At 36.8% G+C, this 19,258-nt stretch overlaps 1 protein-coding gene across 3 annotated transcripts in view; it reads right to left on the reverse strand.

Annotated features, from left to right (window-relative positions):
• Positions 1-19,258, reverse strand: part of CADM2 (cell adhesion molecule 2) — a 569,150-nt gene that overhangs the window by 182,396 nt on the left and 367,496 nt on the right. For 2 of the 3 annotated variants that reach the window (XM_039713261.1, XM_039713259.1), the window contains exon 2: positions 15,227-15,253. The exons of the other annotated variant lie outside the window; for it this stretch is intronic. In XM_039713261.1, the coding sequence (XP_039569195.1) occupies positions 15,227-15,253 (27 nt within the window). The remainder of the gene's footprint in view (positions 1-15,226; positions 15,254-19,258) is intronic. 3 annotated transcript variants of the gene reach the window in all.

Below are 19,258 nucleotides of genomic sequence, written 5' to 3' on the forward strand. Positions count from 1 at the left end.
CCAGCTCTGAGCCAGTGAGATCCAGAAGCCATCTGCTCCTCTTCTATCCATGTGCCTACACTGCTTTGATGCACAGCTATGCCCTAGCTGTACTATTTCTGATTCAACACCTAAGTTAGCATCTCTCTCTGGTTGCCTCACTGAGCTCCACAAACTGGAGTGAGAGCAGGGATTTTTAGCAGGCACAATCAAACCAAGTGCAGGTTTTCCCATCCAAATTGGAAGCACATAAGGACACAGCAGTCTGTCATCTGGCTCGTTCCAGAAGATGGGAAACCAGTCTGAAACCCCCACATGCAGAGTCATTGTGAGCCTGCTTGGTTACCTGATACACGTGTGGACTCATGGCTGTGAGCACTTTATTGTTTCCTAAGGCAGAGGGATGAAAGTCTGTAGGGAAGTTATCAGATTCAGCTAAAAATATGAAATACACTTGATATTCAACGTTCCTTAATATGACATGTCAAGAAAATATGAAGTGTAATTTTCCCCCAAATACTCAAAAGCAGTTCGAATTCCAATTCAAATATCATGGAATCATACCACAGAATGTTTTGGGTTGGAAGGGACCTTAAGGATCCTCTGCTTCTAGCAATCCAGCCACAGGCAGGACACCTTCCATCAGACCAGGTTTCTCAAAGCCCCATCCAGCCTGGGCTTGCACACTTCCAGAGATAAAACATGCTCAGCTTCTCTCTGACAGTAAAGAATTTCCTCCTAATATCTAATCTAAAACTAGGCTCTTTCAGATTGAAGTCTAATAGATCTTTTCCTTTTTTGCCACAAATGAAGGTTATATTTCCTTTTTTGCAGCCACTGGGAACTTCACCACCTTGCCACAACTTCTAAAATATAATGACTTAGCCACTTCATCTGTCACTACCCTTAGGACCCATGGATATATGAGAGTATTTTTCAGTCCTTGTGCTATTTGTGTTATCCAAAGCCTTTTCTATTTATTTAGAGCTATAGAGAAGTAAAAGTATATAATTTTCACTTTCTTTTCAAAGTGAATACACTGGCTTAACACAGTGCATTTTTCTAACTTCTCATTTAAAGCAGGTGGTTGAATTTTCAAATCTTCAGGGACAAATATCCATCTTGGGCTGAAACTTTATCTGTCTCAATTCAGGAGAGAGGATTCATTTTTTTTCTCTTTAAGAAAGTTATAAACCTCATCTTGAAGTCTTTGAAGATGAAATGTATTTTCCCTATGCTCCTAACTTCAGCAATGGCCTAGAGACTTAACAGGAAAGTAGGTCATTAGAGTCCCAGATACTTTCCTTGACACAGCTAAATGACATTTCTTCTGGAATCCAAATGTCATTTTTGCCCTTTATTCTTAGAAAAATAGATGTCAATCCCCACTAGAAAACACTGTGATCATTACTTTTTGATAGAAAATTTAAATCAATGGAAAATAAAGTAAGTTGGAGGTACTGCTTCTCTTCAGCTTCTGTTTCATATCAATTTTTCTAGGCTTCCTGGGCTGCCCAAGTATGTCTCAGCTGCCAGTCTCTACTGTTCAAGAATGAATCTAAAGGTATCTAAGGCAGCATCTGTGCATTTTGGAGGCTCACAGAGTTCAAGATCCAAAAAAATTCTGCTTAGTTTCACACTGATTCAGAAAAAAAGCAAATCTATTTTAGTGAACTTTCACACTGTAATGCATCCAACAGCCTAATCACTGCCATACTGTAGATAAGGGAACAGCAATGGCTGAAACACAAAGCTCAACAGGTTTTAAATCTAAATGGCTAATTTCAACCACAGGGCACAAGCTGAGAAGACTTGTCTTGGCATCCTCCTGTCATCAGCCCAGATCTCCCCCAGCACAGCAGTTCCTCCTCTAAGAATCCCCACTTGTCCCATACATGTTAGGCATGGCTGCAAAATGTTTCAGACTGACTGGTGTTTTGTGGTTTTCTATTATGGTCCCCCAGGATACACAATTTGTGTCTAATAGAAGCTCACATCACACACTCTAGGAAACAAAGCAGAGAGAAACAGAGAAACAACATGTTTTTAAAATAATTTGCAATGAACAAGCCAGCAAGTTCCATTGCAGATACCTCTTTAGCCACAAGGCTTTAATACTTGAGTGAAACAAGTGACAGAACACTGAAAATGGAAAAAAAAAACCCACAAAAAATCCTTGGCAGCTGGAGGCCAGGGGACAGCTCACCAGAAAAAAAACCTGAAATTCAAATCGCTATGCAATCTGACCAGCATAAATATGGTTTAGTTTAATTGATATGTAACATTTCTGTAAGCATGTAATTAAAAATCCTTTCCTACTTAACTCAGTGCCATCTTTCTCGTTTCAGGAGTTCCTTCCTGCCACCACCCTTCTCACAGGCCTCAAGTATATCAAACTCTTGTTTTACCTTCTTTTCTGTAACAGGCTTTGACCAGAATCCAGGGAAAGGGTTTGAACAACCCTGTCTCACAAAAAAAAAAACCCAAAAAAGCAAAAACAAACAAACAAAAAAAAAACCCACAACAAAAAAACCTAACAAAACAACAACAACAAAAAACCACCAAAAAACAAACAAAAAACCTAACCAAAAAACAAAAACCCAAAATAACCCCCAAAACCCCCACAAAAAAGTGAGATACAGAATCCGTTTTCCTATGAGATATTAGAAAAGAAACATCCTCAGAATCCAGGGAAAGGGTTTGGACAACCCTGTCTCACAAAAAAAACCCAAAAAACCAAAACCAACCAAACAAAAAAAAAACCCACAACAAAAAAACCTAACAAAACAACAACAACAAAAAACCACCAAAAAACAAACAAAAAACCTAACCAAAAAACAAAAACCCAAAATAACCCCCAAAACCCCCACAAAAAAGTGAGATACAGAATCCGTTTTCCTATGAGATATTAGAAAAGAAACATCCAGCTAGTGAAATCATAATTCCTTAACAGGCCTTTTTTCTGCCCCAAGCATGGAGAAGGTATCTTAAAGCCAGTCTAATCAGAAGAAACCCTATGTTAAGATAATAACTGATTCCTTTACTACCAATGAGGGAGGCAGATAGATTCTGTTACATTTACACTGCAACTCAAAATTATATTATGCCTCATACTTTTGCAACTTTGTTCCACTTATGTTTTCAGATCAATATACCCTTTCAGCCATAATCTTGCACTCTGACAAGCCAAGTAAATGATCTGACATAGAAAATGTTAATCTCTGCTGGTCACTGGAACAGGTGTTGAGCTCCCCCAGCTGCTGACAGAGTAACAAGTTGTGCCTCTACAGGAGCAGCAAGTCTGGTACTGAGTGATGCTGCACACATTCAAAAAAAAAAAAAAAAAAAAAAAAGAAATTCCCTGGCTGTCATGGATCACTGCAAAAACACAGAGCATGTAGAATACCAAGAATTCCCAAGGGAAAGCTTTTATAATGTCAAATAATGTCATGAGTATCTGGGGGGAAAATAAGAAAATAAAAAAAAACCCAAAAAGATAAAAATTTATATAATATATATATTACATATATAATATATATATTATAAAATATATATTATAAAATATAATAATTTTAAAGCCCATCAATGAGGTACTGATAAACTAGACAAAGTGACCAACAAGCAAACAGGAACCATGGAATAGGATTTACAATCTCTGTAGCAGATTGGAATGCTCTGGAAGATAGACATAAGACAATTCAGGAATCAAACACAAAATGGTGCAAAAAGCAGGAAATGTCCAACAAAGTCTTGAAAGGATACACAGCTAGTCCAAATACAATTCTGCTGGCACAGAGCACAATTCTTTTATGTACTAAGGATGCAGATGAAGGAACAACATGACTAGAAAGTTCATGAAAAAATGACCAGCAAAAAATTATGGTAAAAAATACAAAAAAACCCCACCTATCAGGAAAATATTATATATGTAGTATAGGTATAATTTATGTGAGATTGGACTTTTGTTGTTGTTATTAGTTTTTTTGTTTTGTATCTCGCTGCTTGCCTTTTTATCACCACCAAGCAGCATTACACTTGCTAAATATCCATGTTTTGACCAAAAAATCCCAGTTAACAAATCCAGCACCAAGTCACCTTGTGGAGATTGGGAAAGATAAGTGAATTTGTTCCCTGCAAATGACCAGGAAGAGGTGAAATCTAAAAGATTTCACCATACAGAAGAGGGCTGATACATCTCACACAAAGTGCTGGACAATCTTTAGGACTGCAGTAATAGAAATGAGAAAAAATCCCCATGCACTTGGGGATTAAAAATTGAAACTTCAGCTATACCCTAGAATCTCATTAGCTGAGAACATCTGAGCAGGAAGAAGACACATTTTCTAATTTATCACTGGATGAGTACAAATGACCAATATGGAGCAGCTTCAAGGGAAGCAGTTATAAGATAGTTGAAGTATTTCTGGTAGATGTAGGAAGGCTGGATAGAAGAGATGCAGTGAATCCCAGGTAAAACACTGGAGAATTTTCTACCCACTTCAGTCAACAGCAGCCAATTCACACCATGCCACACTGGAAAAATATCATCCTGGAAATGGAAGAGACTGAAAAATATCTGTCTACCAAAATGATGACTGGAAGAAAGAAATATAGATGTGTATTATTCACAGTGATAAAAAATTACATGTGAGAAGATGTTTATAATTAAAGATAATCTTGACAAAATAAGCTATGTGAATATGCTGCTTCTGGAAATTAGAAGAGTACACCTGTCATTGTAAGGGAAGGGTTCAGAGTTTCTCTCATGAAACAATCAGCTGAGAAGGAAGACAAATCAAAATCAAACCAACCAACCCCAAACAAAAACCAACAAATCCACAGTTTTTCAGAAGAATGAAGACAGAGGAGGAAATATGTGATACCTATAGAGATTGGTCTTGATGATCGAGAATACCTCCATAGCTGTACATGTTCAACCTGCATTTTAGAATCAGCCAAAGGGCTTGAATACTGTACTTTAAGAACTCAACCAAATTCACATATTTTGGGAAACATGTTAACATTTTCCAGGTAAGACTGACAGCTTTACTGCCAAAATCACTGATGTGACATCTTCTTTAGAGTAATTGTGACAGGAAATAACACTTCGCTCCTCACAGAAGCACTAAAGAAAGCAGAATTTATTTTTAAAAATGTAAAGTTATTAAAATAGTTTTCACTAACCTACACAAATGATGGGATATATTTTGGAAGATATTTATATCAGATCAAGATGGCAGCTGAATTAAGGAAGACTATTTACAAGAGCATGTAGAGACAGGAAAAGGGGGAATGTCTTAAAATTAAAGACAGTAGGTTTAAATCACGTATTAGGGAGAAATACTGGGCCTTGATCACTGCTGGTGTCCCAAACCCCAGAAAGTTATCTCAACAGAGCTCCAAGGACCACTTTTCCTCTGGGGCTTTGAAGAGAAGGAAAGCCAAAAATCAGGGGAATTCTACTATATCTGCTCTGGAAAAGCATTTTTACTAGTCTGCCTTCTGGGGAATATTTATTGTTGGAGTGGGAAGGGGAGTCCATTACAATAATCATCCCAAAAATTGAATTCTGTAAGAGAAGCCCAATCATGGCAGGGAAGCCCATTCATTCTATTCATTTCTGTACATAACATTATCTGAAAAGAACACTGAATTATTAGCTCATTAGTGTTACACACTTTTAAATTCCTAAAATGCAAATGGACATTAATGCAGGGATTGATATTCTCCCTTCATTTCTGAGCCTCTATTTGGAAAGCATTAGCTGACACACTTTACATTTCCAGAAATCAATGATGAACAAACAAAATAAATACTGCTCCCTAAAACAAATGAAAACAGCTACTTCTGAAAGGAATTAAGTAATCAAACAAAGGGATTTTCAATGACAGGCTTTTTGAATGAAAAGGGAAACTACATAAAAAGCATAAAGTTTTTCTACCTTGAAAAACTTAGTTATATAGAATTGTTTCTTCATCAACTAAAATAAATCTTTTTTCTCCTGATACTCCACACACAGGACATATTATGTCTGCATATATAAATAAGAATAACTATTAGGAGAAAACCAAACAAATAGGAAAGTCATTCTTCATAAAAGAAAAAGGACTGCAGTATTCTCAGTACCAATTAACAAGAGAAGAGTGAGTCAGTGGGAAACCAGTTGGATGCCTTCTATGTGCACAGGTACCAACATAAAAGAGGAGTTTATAGCCTTATCTTTGTTTGCATCCTTCAAACCAGATTTTTGCAAACTGGCAATGATTTCAATAAGACAGCTGGGGACCTGCAAAGACTAAGAAGAACATCCACTGCTGGCTGCTGCAAAGGCCAACTGCACTATTCCTTTCCAGTGGTCTTCTTTCCAGTGTTTCCCTCCCTCCTGATAGCTACACTCAATTTTATTTCAAACTCCTTAATTCTCTTGCTTATTTCCCTTTGAATAATTTTTGTCAACTTACAGTGTTTTAAAAATTTGCATAATATTCTTTAAACTTAGAAGACTAGGTTGGAATCATGACTTTTAGCTAGTAGGTCTCTAGGGAGTCGATGAACAGAATGCTGAAACAACAAATGAAAAGATCCAATATTTACAGGGTTTTGGGTGTTGTTTGTTTTTTTTTTTAATTACTACATGTTATTATTCTATTAGTTAATCTATTTAGCTCTCAGATCTGATTTCATAGAATCATAGATCCATAGAATTAGGATCCTAAAAAGAAAAACCTGAGGGTTTTTTCTTTTCTGAAGTGCTGATACTGGTATACTTGGAGTTGCAGCAACCTGTGAAGAACAGACTCATACATCTGTTGGCTTCCTGGGGGCCAGCAACAGCTTCCAAAACATAAATGGCAGAGGTTCCTTCTGAAATTTGCAATTATTTCTGATATTCCAAACAGAGCTCTGGTTCTATTAGATGAGCTGAGAAGCTGTATAAAGACAATGTGATTTTGCCAGCTAGTTTTTTATGAGATGAACTTTATGAGCTTAACCGAGAAGGAGTTGGGTGTTCTGCAACAGGGTGCATAGTGATTGAGGATGTTAATTCAGAATCAACAATTTCAGGTGCATGATGAACAAACACTGAGTATTTTTCTCTCCTTTATGTCTAACAATTCTTCATACCTTGTGGTCATCATATCAACATAAATCATCCCATCACCAAGTCTAATCACAGCAGATTTTTTTATATAGTAGTGTATCAACAGCGCAGGAACAAAAATCCCTCTAAAGTACACAGCTCAGGTGTTTTCCACTACCTTTCCTTTATATGCAGCCCTTAATTAAAATGTGAGGAAGACCTTGAAGTTTTAAGCCCTTGAAAGAATCCCAGCGGAATGCTGAGCATAATCCTTACTTACAAAGAGCTAGAGATCCCTATGAAACTATAACAGCACACATGAAAAAGTCTTAGCTGATTTCGGCCTTTATGCTTCAACCAAGAAGCCAAGTTAGAATTAACATAAAACCATAAATGGTAGCAGTGATGGTGAATCCTCAGCCATTTAAACACCATGTGTTTCACTGACCACTAAAGTAAAACGAATTCTCTGAAGATCTGATCCCATACAGAGATTTAAGGAACAAATCTTGAGATCTGACCTAATGTGGAGAATCATTATAAGCCCTCTGGTTTTCAAAAGAGGATTTGAGGCAAAAAAATTCCTTATACTTAAAGCACTTTTTTTCATTTCCTTTTGTTATAAAAGCACACTGGAACAAACCTAAGCTTGAAAGAAAAGCCTGTATTTTTAAAAGTGTCTGTATCTTCAGAAAAATAAAAGTCAGTGACCATGAGTTTAACCTGTACACCAACTGTTATCTTTCTCCTGTATTTAAGTATCATTATCAATTCCCTTTTCTCTTCTATGAAATTTTGAAAAAAAAAAACCCAAACTTCAATAGAAGTTGAAAAATTTTGATATTTAGGACAAAGAAGTTGACAACCTGCCTCAGAGCAGCAGCTCCAACCAACTGCTACATATTAGGCACTCGTGCCCAACAATACCACAGGATGAAGAAAATATGATGAACATGCCTTAGGAACTCACTATATCCTTTTGATTGTACCTAAATCAACAGTCTAGACTCTGAAGCAAAGTATTTTGTCTGACTGGAATCTGACAAATTATTTAACTGAGCCAGCACACAGCAATGAGTGTCTGAAATGCAATGTGCTGCCTTTGGAAATTCTTTGCAGAGAGTCATAAGGGCTCAATGCTCAAAACCATGACTAGATTTACAGCAGCACATCCATTCAAATAGCAAATAAAGCAACCACATTTCCAGCAGAGTTCTATTCAAGTATGGCAAGCTCTCCTAATACACTGCTTTTGACAGTCTCACATGCTTAACACCCAAATGAGCACAGACAAATTGAAAAAAAAAAAAAGGCAATAAGAATTTGTATTAAACATTGTGGAGGGAAGAGTGGCCTATCTGAAAACTGGGGAATAAGAACTGACAAAATGCTTTAGTCAATGATAACTAGGTCCACCTCAGAATGGAACATCCTCTCTAGAGTCCCTCTTCCACAGCTGTGCTGCACTTCACAAGCATGAAAACAGACATTGTCCTTATTCCATCCCAAATTCTTCTGCACTGGCTAAAGAAAACCATCTAGTCAATAAATGACTGACACATTGGCTCAGTGTAGACGCTTCTCCAATATAAAGGACATGTTGACAGCAATAGCCTGCCCTTACAAATCTCATTTCAGGGAGGCTTTGTACCTTCCTTTGCTATTTCTGTGCTGTTAGAGCAGCTCTATTCCATAATAACCTGCAACTTCAGTGAGTGTCATATGAACACAACTGTTAATACTGGGGTTTTTGCCTCTGTTCTGGAAAACAGAATAAAATGCATTAAAAGCCATAAAGAGGACACATAGGCTCATCAAACTGCTGCTTCCAGAGCTGCTCCATCTAAAAAGTGAAAAGCTGATTCATATTTTTTTGGTCTCCTTATAATGTAGCAGGACTTGGGAACTTGAATGGCAGAAGAATTCTGGCAGGAACTGCAATGATGAGCATCGTGTCTGTTTACATGGCATCATGTGGAAATCTCAGCATTCTCAATATTGGAAAGACCTTACCAAAGTTAGGGCCAAACATTTCCAAACTATAATTACAAAGAGTAAAAAGCAGTCAGCAACTTTGTTAAGAGCTATTATCATCATTATGATTCCAGCTTTTCTCCCTGAGGATCACAGCTGGAGTTTATAAAGAAGAAAAAAAAGATGGGACTGCATTTTGTGAGTTTTCTAAAAAACCCTCTAGAACTCAGGCAACTGCTTTCTCTCCCAAATTTTCTAGGACAAATGGCATATATAAAATATACTTAGATAGATATGCACAATTTTTGAGACATAATTTCCATCTAATGGAAAACTAAACTATGAAATAGTGTCTTGATCTAACGTGAATTTTGCATTTAAGAGGATATTAAAAATATCAACAAGACTCAACACAATTTAGATTTAAACCTCCACAGTCCTCCTGCACTCTAAGCATGGTCATTTTCAAAACTTTTTCACTTCCAAACTTTTCTGGCTTTTTGTTTCTCTGTGGACTGTCTTCAGAGACAAGCATGAAATTTGGTTCTACATCACCACTTTCTTCCTCATCAGAAATGCTGAATATGAGAAAACTCTGACCCTTACCATCCATGAGAAATCACAGAGGAAAACTGAAATCCGTATGTTTCAGCCTCACAAGTTTAACCAGTGGACAGAATTTAATCCCTGGAGAAAAAGACAGGCTTTATAAACTGGAAGCAGTGACTAAACTACAGGGGAGGAAATACCAAAGAGACAGTAAAGGAATGGTTATTAAGGCTACATTGCCTTTGTTATTCTCTCTGAAAGTACAATCACTTACAAATACTAAAGGTGCTTTTAATACCTTTAAGTGACATATGAAAATTCTACCTTTAGAAGTTGAAACTGTACTTTGAATAAAAACATCATAAGATTTTACAAAGCAGAACTCCTCTATTTCAATAGCACTAGGATATCTGAAAAATTTCAATCAGGTTTCAGATCCCACTATGCTACTACAACAGTCTTGGCAAGCTTTTTGTAATGACCTTGTAGCAAAGGTGGAATATGACAGGTTTTTATTTCTACATGTCTCAGGGGTGAAAGCTTATAACCATAAATAAATGCTCTTCCAAACCACTGATTTATGGAGTTTCCCCAGGCTCTATATTGGATTCACACTTTCAACATCTATACACTTCCACTTGTTCGCAGCTTTTGCCATCATATGTTGCAGAGTGTCATTTTTGCAGATGATACCCTCAGTTAGCTATTCCTCAACCAAAAAAAAAAAAAAAAGAAAAAAAACCAACAAAAAAAATCAGCAAAGCTAATGCCTGACGATGTCAGTAACTGAACAGCTGAGAACTTTGTGAAGATAATGCAAATAAGACATATTAGTGTTTGGGTCTCCTTTGTGTACATTTATATCATCTTGCTCCTTACATGGACAGCTGCTGTGTTACTGACTTAACTCTATGATAATTTTCTGAATGAGAAATATGCTTGGCTAATTACATGTACTAAAGAAATTACTTAAACTGGTAGGTTTAGACCCTGTAGGTCTTGCAATTGTGTTGACAAGTTCTGGCCAACAAAATTTCTCCTGGTTTGTAGTCAAAACTCTGGTAATGCATGAAACCTATTCTTTACCTACATATTTAAAAATATACTTATGTAGAATATACACAACAAACTTTATCATATGCTGTGAGAAAATCAGAGAGATGGCTGGGTAGAACATGACCAATGATGAAGATCTGATGAAGTCCAGAGAAAAAAATTGATTCTTAACTAAAAGATAATGTGAGTAACTGCGCAAAACTATCCAAGCAATAAAAGAGTATGTTGGTTCAACACTCTTCCCATGATCCATCCTGACTTACGCTTCAGATAAGCTGATACCAATTTCATTGACATAATGAGAACAAACAAAGCAAATCAAGTGAATAAAGTCCAGAGTGATCTTTGCCTCCTGGATAAGATGCTTTTAGACAGTGCATCAACTGCTATGATGATTTATTTTACAGACTGAGATGTAAGCCTTAAGTAGCATTGATAAAGCTAAATTTAATCTTATGCTTCTGAAGGAGAATCACTCTCCTCTTTTAAAAGTAAGGCAGAAACAATATACTCCTGCATTTGTAGAAGAAATGACTGAAAGAAAAAAATGCTTTTCCATGGTTCTCAAAAATAAAGAGAATTTCCTTAGGATATAGATTCAATGAAAGTCAAGAAAAGGACACAACTCAAAAATCCCCTGGATATCCACCAGGTGACAAAAAATAGTCCTGTTACAGCAACTTGTGAGGCAAGTGAGATAGAGTTCAAGGCATTTACAGTATTTAAAACTGTAATACTAAAGTAGAAAAAAGTATGATGGTATCTGCCATTAAACTGACATCCCCTAGAACCATCAGAAGTACAACTCTAATGTCAGTTTTGGAGACAGAATATAGCATTGTGTGGGTACTACAGCAATACTTTGCTATGAGAAGCCATGGCACTATGACACAAATGGGATTTCCCCTGAGAAAAAAAATTAAAAATAGAGGTTCACACACAGCTAAAATGAAGAAAGAAGCATGTCAGAAATAGCTACCAATCCAACAGGTTTTAATAAAGATTGGATAGTATGAATCCTGCCAAATTAAAGGAGACAAATCTTCCCCTCTGCAAGAAGTCTCTTCTTGGGGAGTTAGGAATCGTCTTGGAAATGTCACCATTTCTAATCTGTGGGCCAGAGGAGACTTAGAAAGAGAAAGAAATGCTGTACTTCTTAACAAGCAGGTAAGAGATCTTTCTGGAGGGCTTGCTTTCCCCTCCTGCAAAAGAAATTGGCCTTTGTATTCTTTTTTTCTTTATAAGAAATTGCCATAGGCACAGACATCCTCAGTATTCTTAACCAAAAAAAAAAAAAAAAAGTAGCAACAATGAAAAGCGCCATCAGAGGAAAAAAAACCCAAGAAAACAAAAAACAAACCCCACAATCAAAATTATCAGAAACTCCAATTTATACTTTGAAGGGTTAAAAGCCAATTGCCTAACTTCCGGAGGTTTGGGACACATCTAACAAAAACGTTTTATTAGCAGATGACCTGGAGTGTATCAAAGAAGTGAAAATGAGGAGCACAGAACTCCATTTCTCAACCAATTACATTTGAATGAAGACACAAGGCCCTCTCTTCCACTTGCTGGTTGAAAATTGACACATCATTAGCAGATCTGGTAAGACCATCCAGGCTGGAAACCATTGCTAACTGCTGCCAGAAAAGATCTGCAAAAATATTGTCCCAAAATTGTCACAATAGCGCTCCTTAAGAGGTCAAGCAGTCTTCTAACAGGGGCTCTGCTAGAGGAAATGTTCATTTATAGAGATCAAGCTAAACAAATCTTATCTGGTGCATTAAGAAATGCTCCTTAAAATATTAATGCACTGAAAAATCCTTTGATAGCCTGAGATTTACAGGTGGCACCTTCAGTTTCCAGTTCATCAAATTAAGTGCTATAAATGGCCATTTTCATGTTTCATTTTGCCCCCACACCTCACCCTTCCAAACCCTTCTGAACTAGACTTCTTGGAAATGTCCCAAGTATTCTGACCATAAGCATCCTGTGGCAGCATCTGCCCAGGAGTCCAAAGGAATATCTGTCCTGCGCAAAATCCAAGTATTTACCTACTCTGCAGACCATAAAGAACTTTATGCAGCTTCTTCTAAGTCATCAAAAGTCTAAGAAAGAAAACCATGGTAAAATCAAGCAATCATAGTGGAAATCTATCCTGCAGCTGTGAAATCCTTGAGATACTTCAATTTGACTGGAAGGCTGCGAGCAAACAGATTTAAGTGGGTTTTACTTACAGGGTAGCTCAGTCCAAATGACCTGCAGACCAGATGACCTTTCAACCTAAATTGATTCTAAGTGCCTCAAAGCTAGGCTAAAGTAGAGAGTTCAACAGCTGCTTTACAGCACTTAATACAAGCAGTCTTTGACAAAGAATGAGAAAATACTTCAGGAAATAGCATTGAATGCAATGTTTGAGAGCAAAGGCTCTGTTGTTCAGCTTACAGACAATCCAACAAGGAGGGGGAGGGAAGTGGAGACCAGCAGGAGTTTTCCCATGCTAACAATGCACAAACAAAAGACAGGTGATCCCACAGAATATCATTTAATAATGTGCTCTGGAACTCTTAGATCTTAGGGTAGGCATGAGGTCAACTGTGCCTTGCTGAAAATGGCAGCACAAATTCCAGACTTTCAGAAAGGAAAGATGAAGACCCATACATAAGAGCAAAGACATAAAGGACTGCTGGATTTCATATTATAAGTGCCAAAAGAGAAACTCCTCCTGAGAATTCTGTCGGTTGTGAATTGATGTTTCCAGTGCTGTATTAGAGAACTGTTTGCCAGTCAAGTATTAGACTTGAAAAGGAGGAACAGACCTTTCTTTACTGCTTAGACAGAGTAATGAGAAAAGCAGTAAGGCATCATCCACTTTATGTCTTACACCACAGGAGATCATAAAATAGGTCCTATGTTTTTGGTAAAAGACAGAACTATTGCAGGACTGAATTCCTTGTGGATTTTGGGTGCTTTCATCACAGGGCTGTTCAGCTGCAAAGGAAAAGCCAAGGACTTCTTGAAGGCACTGTGCAGCTGAGCAAGAGATCTCCAAAGATAACGCAGATCACAGTGTCAAACCTCTTTCACTATATAGACTTTCAGCTGTGCATTCAATATGCATGTGCACTTCTGAAATAAGGGTGTATTAATGCTCACAGATGAGTGGTAGCCATGAGTAATTCTGACTCATCCTACAATTCCTGTCCTCCAGGGCAGTTTCTGTTTGAATGGCAATATATGGGAATATCAGCTAATCATTGAGTACTGATGAGATCGTGTTTATTTGTGCTGAAAAGTGGCTTCTGTGGATGTTGTTTTGGGTTGGGCTTTTTTTATTAATTATGAAGGTCTCAAAGTCTCGACCACACAGCACCACAGCTGAATACATAACAGTACAGAAAGGAGTAAAGCAAATTGTAAAGCATGCATAGGCAAAGAGATGAATTTGATTTTGTTCACTCCCCTCATTCACATCACCCAATGCATGCAAAGTTTCTGAGAAAAAGATCTTACAAAAAGCCATGCAAGGGTTTAAAAAAAAATACAAACCCGAGCTGTATTTTAATTATTGGTTTAATTATTCTAATGCATAAACACTCTCAACTGGCTGTATTTTCTTTGATTATTATTATTGTACTACAACCTCAAGCTAAGCAATGTATGGATTTGAACTTTGTAAACATCGTGAATCTTAATTTCCAAAATACATGTAAACTAGCAGATTTTTGCCTTAAAATCTGATGTTTAATTATCAGACAACTCAAATTTATCTACCAGAAATAAGAGAAAAATGATAGTAAAATACCTATTGTCATGATTTTCTACGCAAGTATATGTTCACACATATAAATGCACATGCATCTCTATATATAAGCATATATGCATTGATTTATGTGTATCTGTAAGTCAAAATACACCCCTCAGGTTACATTTGCTACATCACTGCTTCGTTGAAATTCAGGAAATGGTTTACAGCACTGCTGACCTTACATGATTAGTTCTGAAAGGTTTACTTCTTTGTCACACTGATTTGTGGCAATCACCTTGCTGCTCTGAAGCCATAAATCTCTGCAGATATCATAGTATGCCTTTCTATGTATTGCTATGCTATCAGGAACAGTGATGATCATTTATACTAGTGTGAAAAGACAGGAAATGCTTAGGAGACACTTAGGAGTTCATTGTTCTCTGTTCAGATATTTATGACTATGACTAGAGATAAAAAATATAAATTACATTTACATATTTATGAGCATTTTTATGCAATATCTTCATTTCGATTAAAATGCCATCAATATCCCTACATTACTACAATGCAAGCCAGAAATCTAACTGCAAAACACTTAGTTTTATCTTTTTCCTGAAAACTTCCCAAATTAAAGCAATTAACAAAATACAGCATGAGCAGTGCTGATTGATAAACAAATGCATTTAGGTGTAAATTCAAAATTGTAAAGAACTAATCTATCATACCATAGGACCTAAAGATATTTTTCTTTGTTTGGCGAAGCAGAAACAACCTTGGGAGAAAATGCGTGGGCTGCAGAACCATGCAATGCAAATTGAAGGGTGCAGGCAGAAACTCACCTCTAGCTTTGTTCTTTGTAGCAGCCACTGGAAGCAAGGAAAAGATTGCACAAGAAGAAGAGAACAAAGATAGATTAGACAGAAGTTTGAGCAAGCAAGAACACAGAGAAACTTCATCACTATCGATTCAAAGCTAACAAACACCGTTTCTAAGATTATTTGACCTATTTATTAGAGACACTGCTGTGCTCTGAGAGAGTTCACATCTATGATTCTGTCAGAAAGCCTGCATTGAGAAGTTGGGAAATACAGCAGAATACACACTCAAAAAAGCACAGTGAGAATTGCAGAAAAATCATGGATCATTAGTCACAAGTAGGTAAGAACACATGGACACACATTAGTAAATTCTAAAACTTAAAGCACAGTTTGCCTTGCCAAAAGTACATTCTGAAGAACCTAAACCTTATGCCATACCCTTGCTCCTATTTCTTGAAACATCACTTTTCTGTGAAGCTGATGCAAGTTAGCATCATTTAATCTGCAGATACACCAATGAGTTATAATCTGCTGTACGATCGTTATTTTTCTTTATTGAAACCTATAACTTCAGATTGTCCTTGCACCCTAAAGGAGCATGCAAACCAAAGGAACAGGATGATATGAGTATCCTGAACCAACACAGTTTCATGCTGGTAGTTCTTCATGCCCAGCAGGGTAACAAAAACAAACACTGAAGTTTAAAATGTTTCACTAACAACCACACTATCACCAAAATAAACAGAAGCATTGTCTTCTGTTTTCTGAGGCTCAAGAATAATGTTGTTCAAATAAAATATTATTCAGAACCCAAAGTAAGAATGGAATCACTCTGTTAATGGAATTAATTAAATTACTCAAAAAAGATGCCATCCAAACCTCTCTAAATTCTCAAGCACACTCTGAGAAGGCATTCATTCAAGAGCATCTCCATTAAAAACAACAACAACAAAAAAAAAACCCACAACAAAACAAAACAATCAAAAAAAACCCCAAAAAACAAACAAACAAAATATGTTATTCTTCTTCTGCTGGCCCTTCTACTAGGGCAGAACTATATTAACAATTTAAAGGCAGCTATGCTTGAGACCAGAAGACATGAAGAAAAGGAGAAAGACCAAACCCTTTTCTGGTGGCTTTGCTTCTCTTGTTCATATCTAAAAGGTTTGCTGCTTGATTAGTTTCTTTTCTTTTTTGGTCTGGTGTCTCACCAGTCAGTCTTTACTAAAACAAGCAAAGGGCGCATAGTATTGAAGACCAAGTTGCCATATATGAAGATATTGTTCAAAACCTGAAGCTTTTAACTTTTTGAATGCATCAAAATATCAGTTCCCTAGCCGCCTTTATTTTTATTTTTTTAAATTTTTTTTTCACTGGTTCCTCCTTTACTTCCAAGTTCACCATTGTGATTTGTCAACATTCCCCATACAGTGAAAACAGCACAAAAAATTCTGCTTTGGGGAGGTACAATGACTGCAGATGCTTCTGCAGAGCTCTTTCCATAGGGCTGTTCAACAAGATGTATTTGCCTGCAAACTGCCAGTAAATCTTACATGTGCAAAAAATTGCTTGTGTAGTAAACAAAATTAATGATGCCATTCTAATTTTATAAGAAGTGAAAAGTTTCTCCTTCATGCAAATCTAAGTTGATAATGAATGCACTGAGTTCATCAACCTGTTCATTTTATTACACTTCCTCTGTTTTTTTTTCAGTCCCAAGAATTATATCAACATGAATGTACTAACACTTCTAGCCAGAATATTCACATAAACTTAACAAAGGTCTGGAGAAAACACTATCTCCCTGTCCACACCAGAAATATAAAAGCAACAGGAGACTTTGTACTTAATTAAACAGAAAAAAAATGTTTGTGTATATATATAAATACATATATTAAAATATATATGTACTTGAACTCTTCAGAATATATATACACACAGTTATATGCATACGTAAGTGATATAATTTATGTGTATGGACACATATATGCATGTATATTAAAAGAACCCACACATTCCATGATGAGACAGCTTTATTTTGAAGCATGTGCATTAGACAGAGAATTATTACTTATCAGTAAATAAAGAAAAGTATTAAATGAGATTGTACATTATAATTGGAAGTAGGACAGGTTACTAGGCTTGTTAGGCCAATTATAACTCTCTGCAAACCCACTAATAGAGGACTAGATGACAGTAACCTTCTTAAAAATGTCATGTTCAATACTTGTAAATTTTCCCATTGACAGCACAGTCCAATTACAAGTCAATTCATAAAGTTCAAACTGCACAACAGCCAAATTAGCTGAAAATGGTCTTACAAAATATAATTCTGCCTACAGAAGGCAACTAGCTACAGCTGTTTCCATCTTTCTGATACTTAGCATGAAGGAAAATTCCCTTTCATTGCTATCATTGAGGTAAGGTTTTCTTTCTTTCAAAGCTGAAAGAATTTTCCTCTCTTCCCTCTTCACTCACCTTGTCACTCTGTAAAAAGAAGACAATTTTCAACCTGTATACATTTTGTTTGAAAAATTTTACCCACTTCTTATTATTGCATGAAAAACCACAGAAGACAAGCATAGACAAATGTTTTGAATGAGCATCATCAAGACTGAAATTTAGCAGAAGGAAGCTGAGATTTTGGTTGGAGCATCAGATATGGGAAAACTCAGCTTTTTATGCCCCATGTCAGTGACAAAATACTGTAGGTTTCAAAAAACAACATTACAGTCAAAGAATCCACTTTTGCTTTAAATCTTCAGCAAGTCAGATGATTTATCCACATTTCACATAACACATTCTCTTTTTTCCCACCTAGACTTCCTTGCTTCCTGACAAAAGAAAAAACTCTTCAAGGCAGTGTGTCTACCTCACCTTAAAGTAGTATATGTATGTATTACTATATCAAGACACTGATTTGAGTCTTCTGTAATACAAATCAAATGGTTGAGGCCTGGTCAGTATTTCATTTTGGGCACAATATAACCTAAAATCTGCTGTGTATGTCTGGCACACTTTGTCTAAATTAAGAAACCAATCAATAAATGGATAAAAAGGAATGACTTCTGATATTTATGTTCAGAGATAGCTGTAAAAAAACCCCACATTTATTAGAGCACTTTTCTTTAGTGACCCTGACTTGTCTTAGGAAAATTGTTCTGGACAGGAAAGCATACTACAGAAAGGAATGAACCATCACCTTTTTGGAACTTAAGAAAAATTTCTAAAGACCAGAGAGGAAGGAAAGACAAAGCAGGTATGCTGGTTTTGCATTGGAGCCATTCATGGAAGTGACTTTCTAAGAGAAGCTGCTTGCAGTTTCCTCCGTGTCTGACAAAAAAAACCAATCAGTAAATAGCTTTGAGAACTGACAACCTGTTAAACCACTGAGAAAGACGGACACACCTCTAAGAATACACATATTAAAGATTAAAAAATCCTGGGAAACTCTCTATTCTTTCCAGTTTGAGAGCAGGTAACAAGGCTGGCCCTGCTCCCATCTCAGCCAGGTCACATGACCATCTGCAGGCCTTAGGCATGACATTATTAACTCTTTCAGTGCACAGGTAAGATTTTCAGACCTTCAAACCTCCTACCATTGAGAGAAAAGGACAGAGTGAGAACACATAGAGGAACAACATGAAGACACCAAGGTCAGTGAAGAAAGTCAAGTCGCAGATAGGAGGGATGAGGAGATGCCTCGATTTTGGAGCTGAAATGCTCTAGAAAAGCTATGGAGAAGAATTGATACATCAGATTCTTTTTCCCTGTAACTTGTTGAAAGTATGGGGAGATTAAGTGTTCCAATCGTAGATATGACCAAAGGCCTCCATGTTAAAGTAAGCAGATGTTGAAGTAGCTGTGATCTCATGAGAAATTTGGACAGAGAGAAAAGAGTGATGAAGACCCTACTCCCCCCAGGGAGGGAAGAAGATCTCCGTTCCCAGGGATGAAGATGATCTCAGAGATCAATAAAGAGAATCTTTGCTCTTGAACAGCTCATCTTGAAATCAGTATCCCATACCTTGACATGGCCCATAAACACAGCTG

Source organism: Passer montanus, unplaced genomic scaffold, assembly GCF_014805655.1.
Source record: "Passer montanus isolate IOZ18808 unplaced genomic scaffold, ASM1480565v1 scaffold28, whole genome shotgun sequence".
Taxonomy (NCBI): Eukaryota; Metazoa; Chordata; class Aves; order Passeriformes; family Passeridae; genus Passer; species Passer montanus.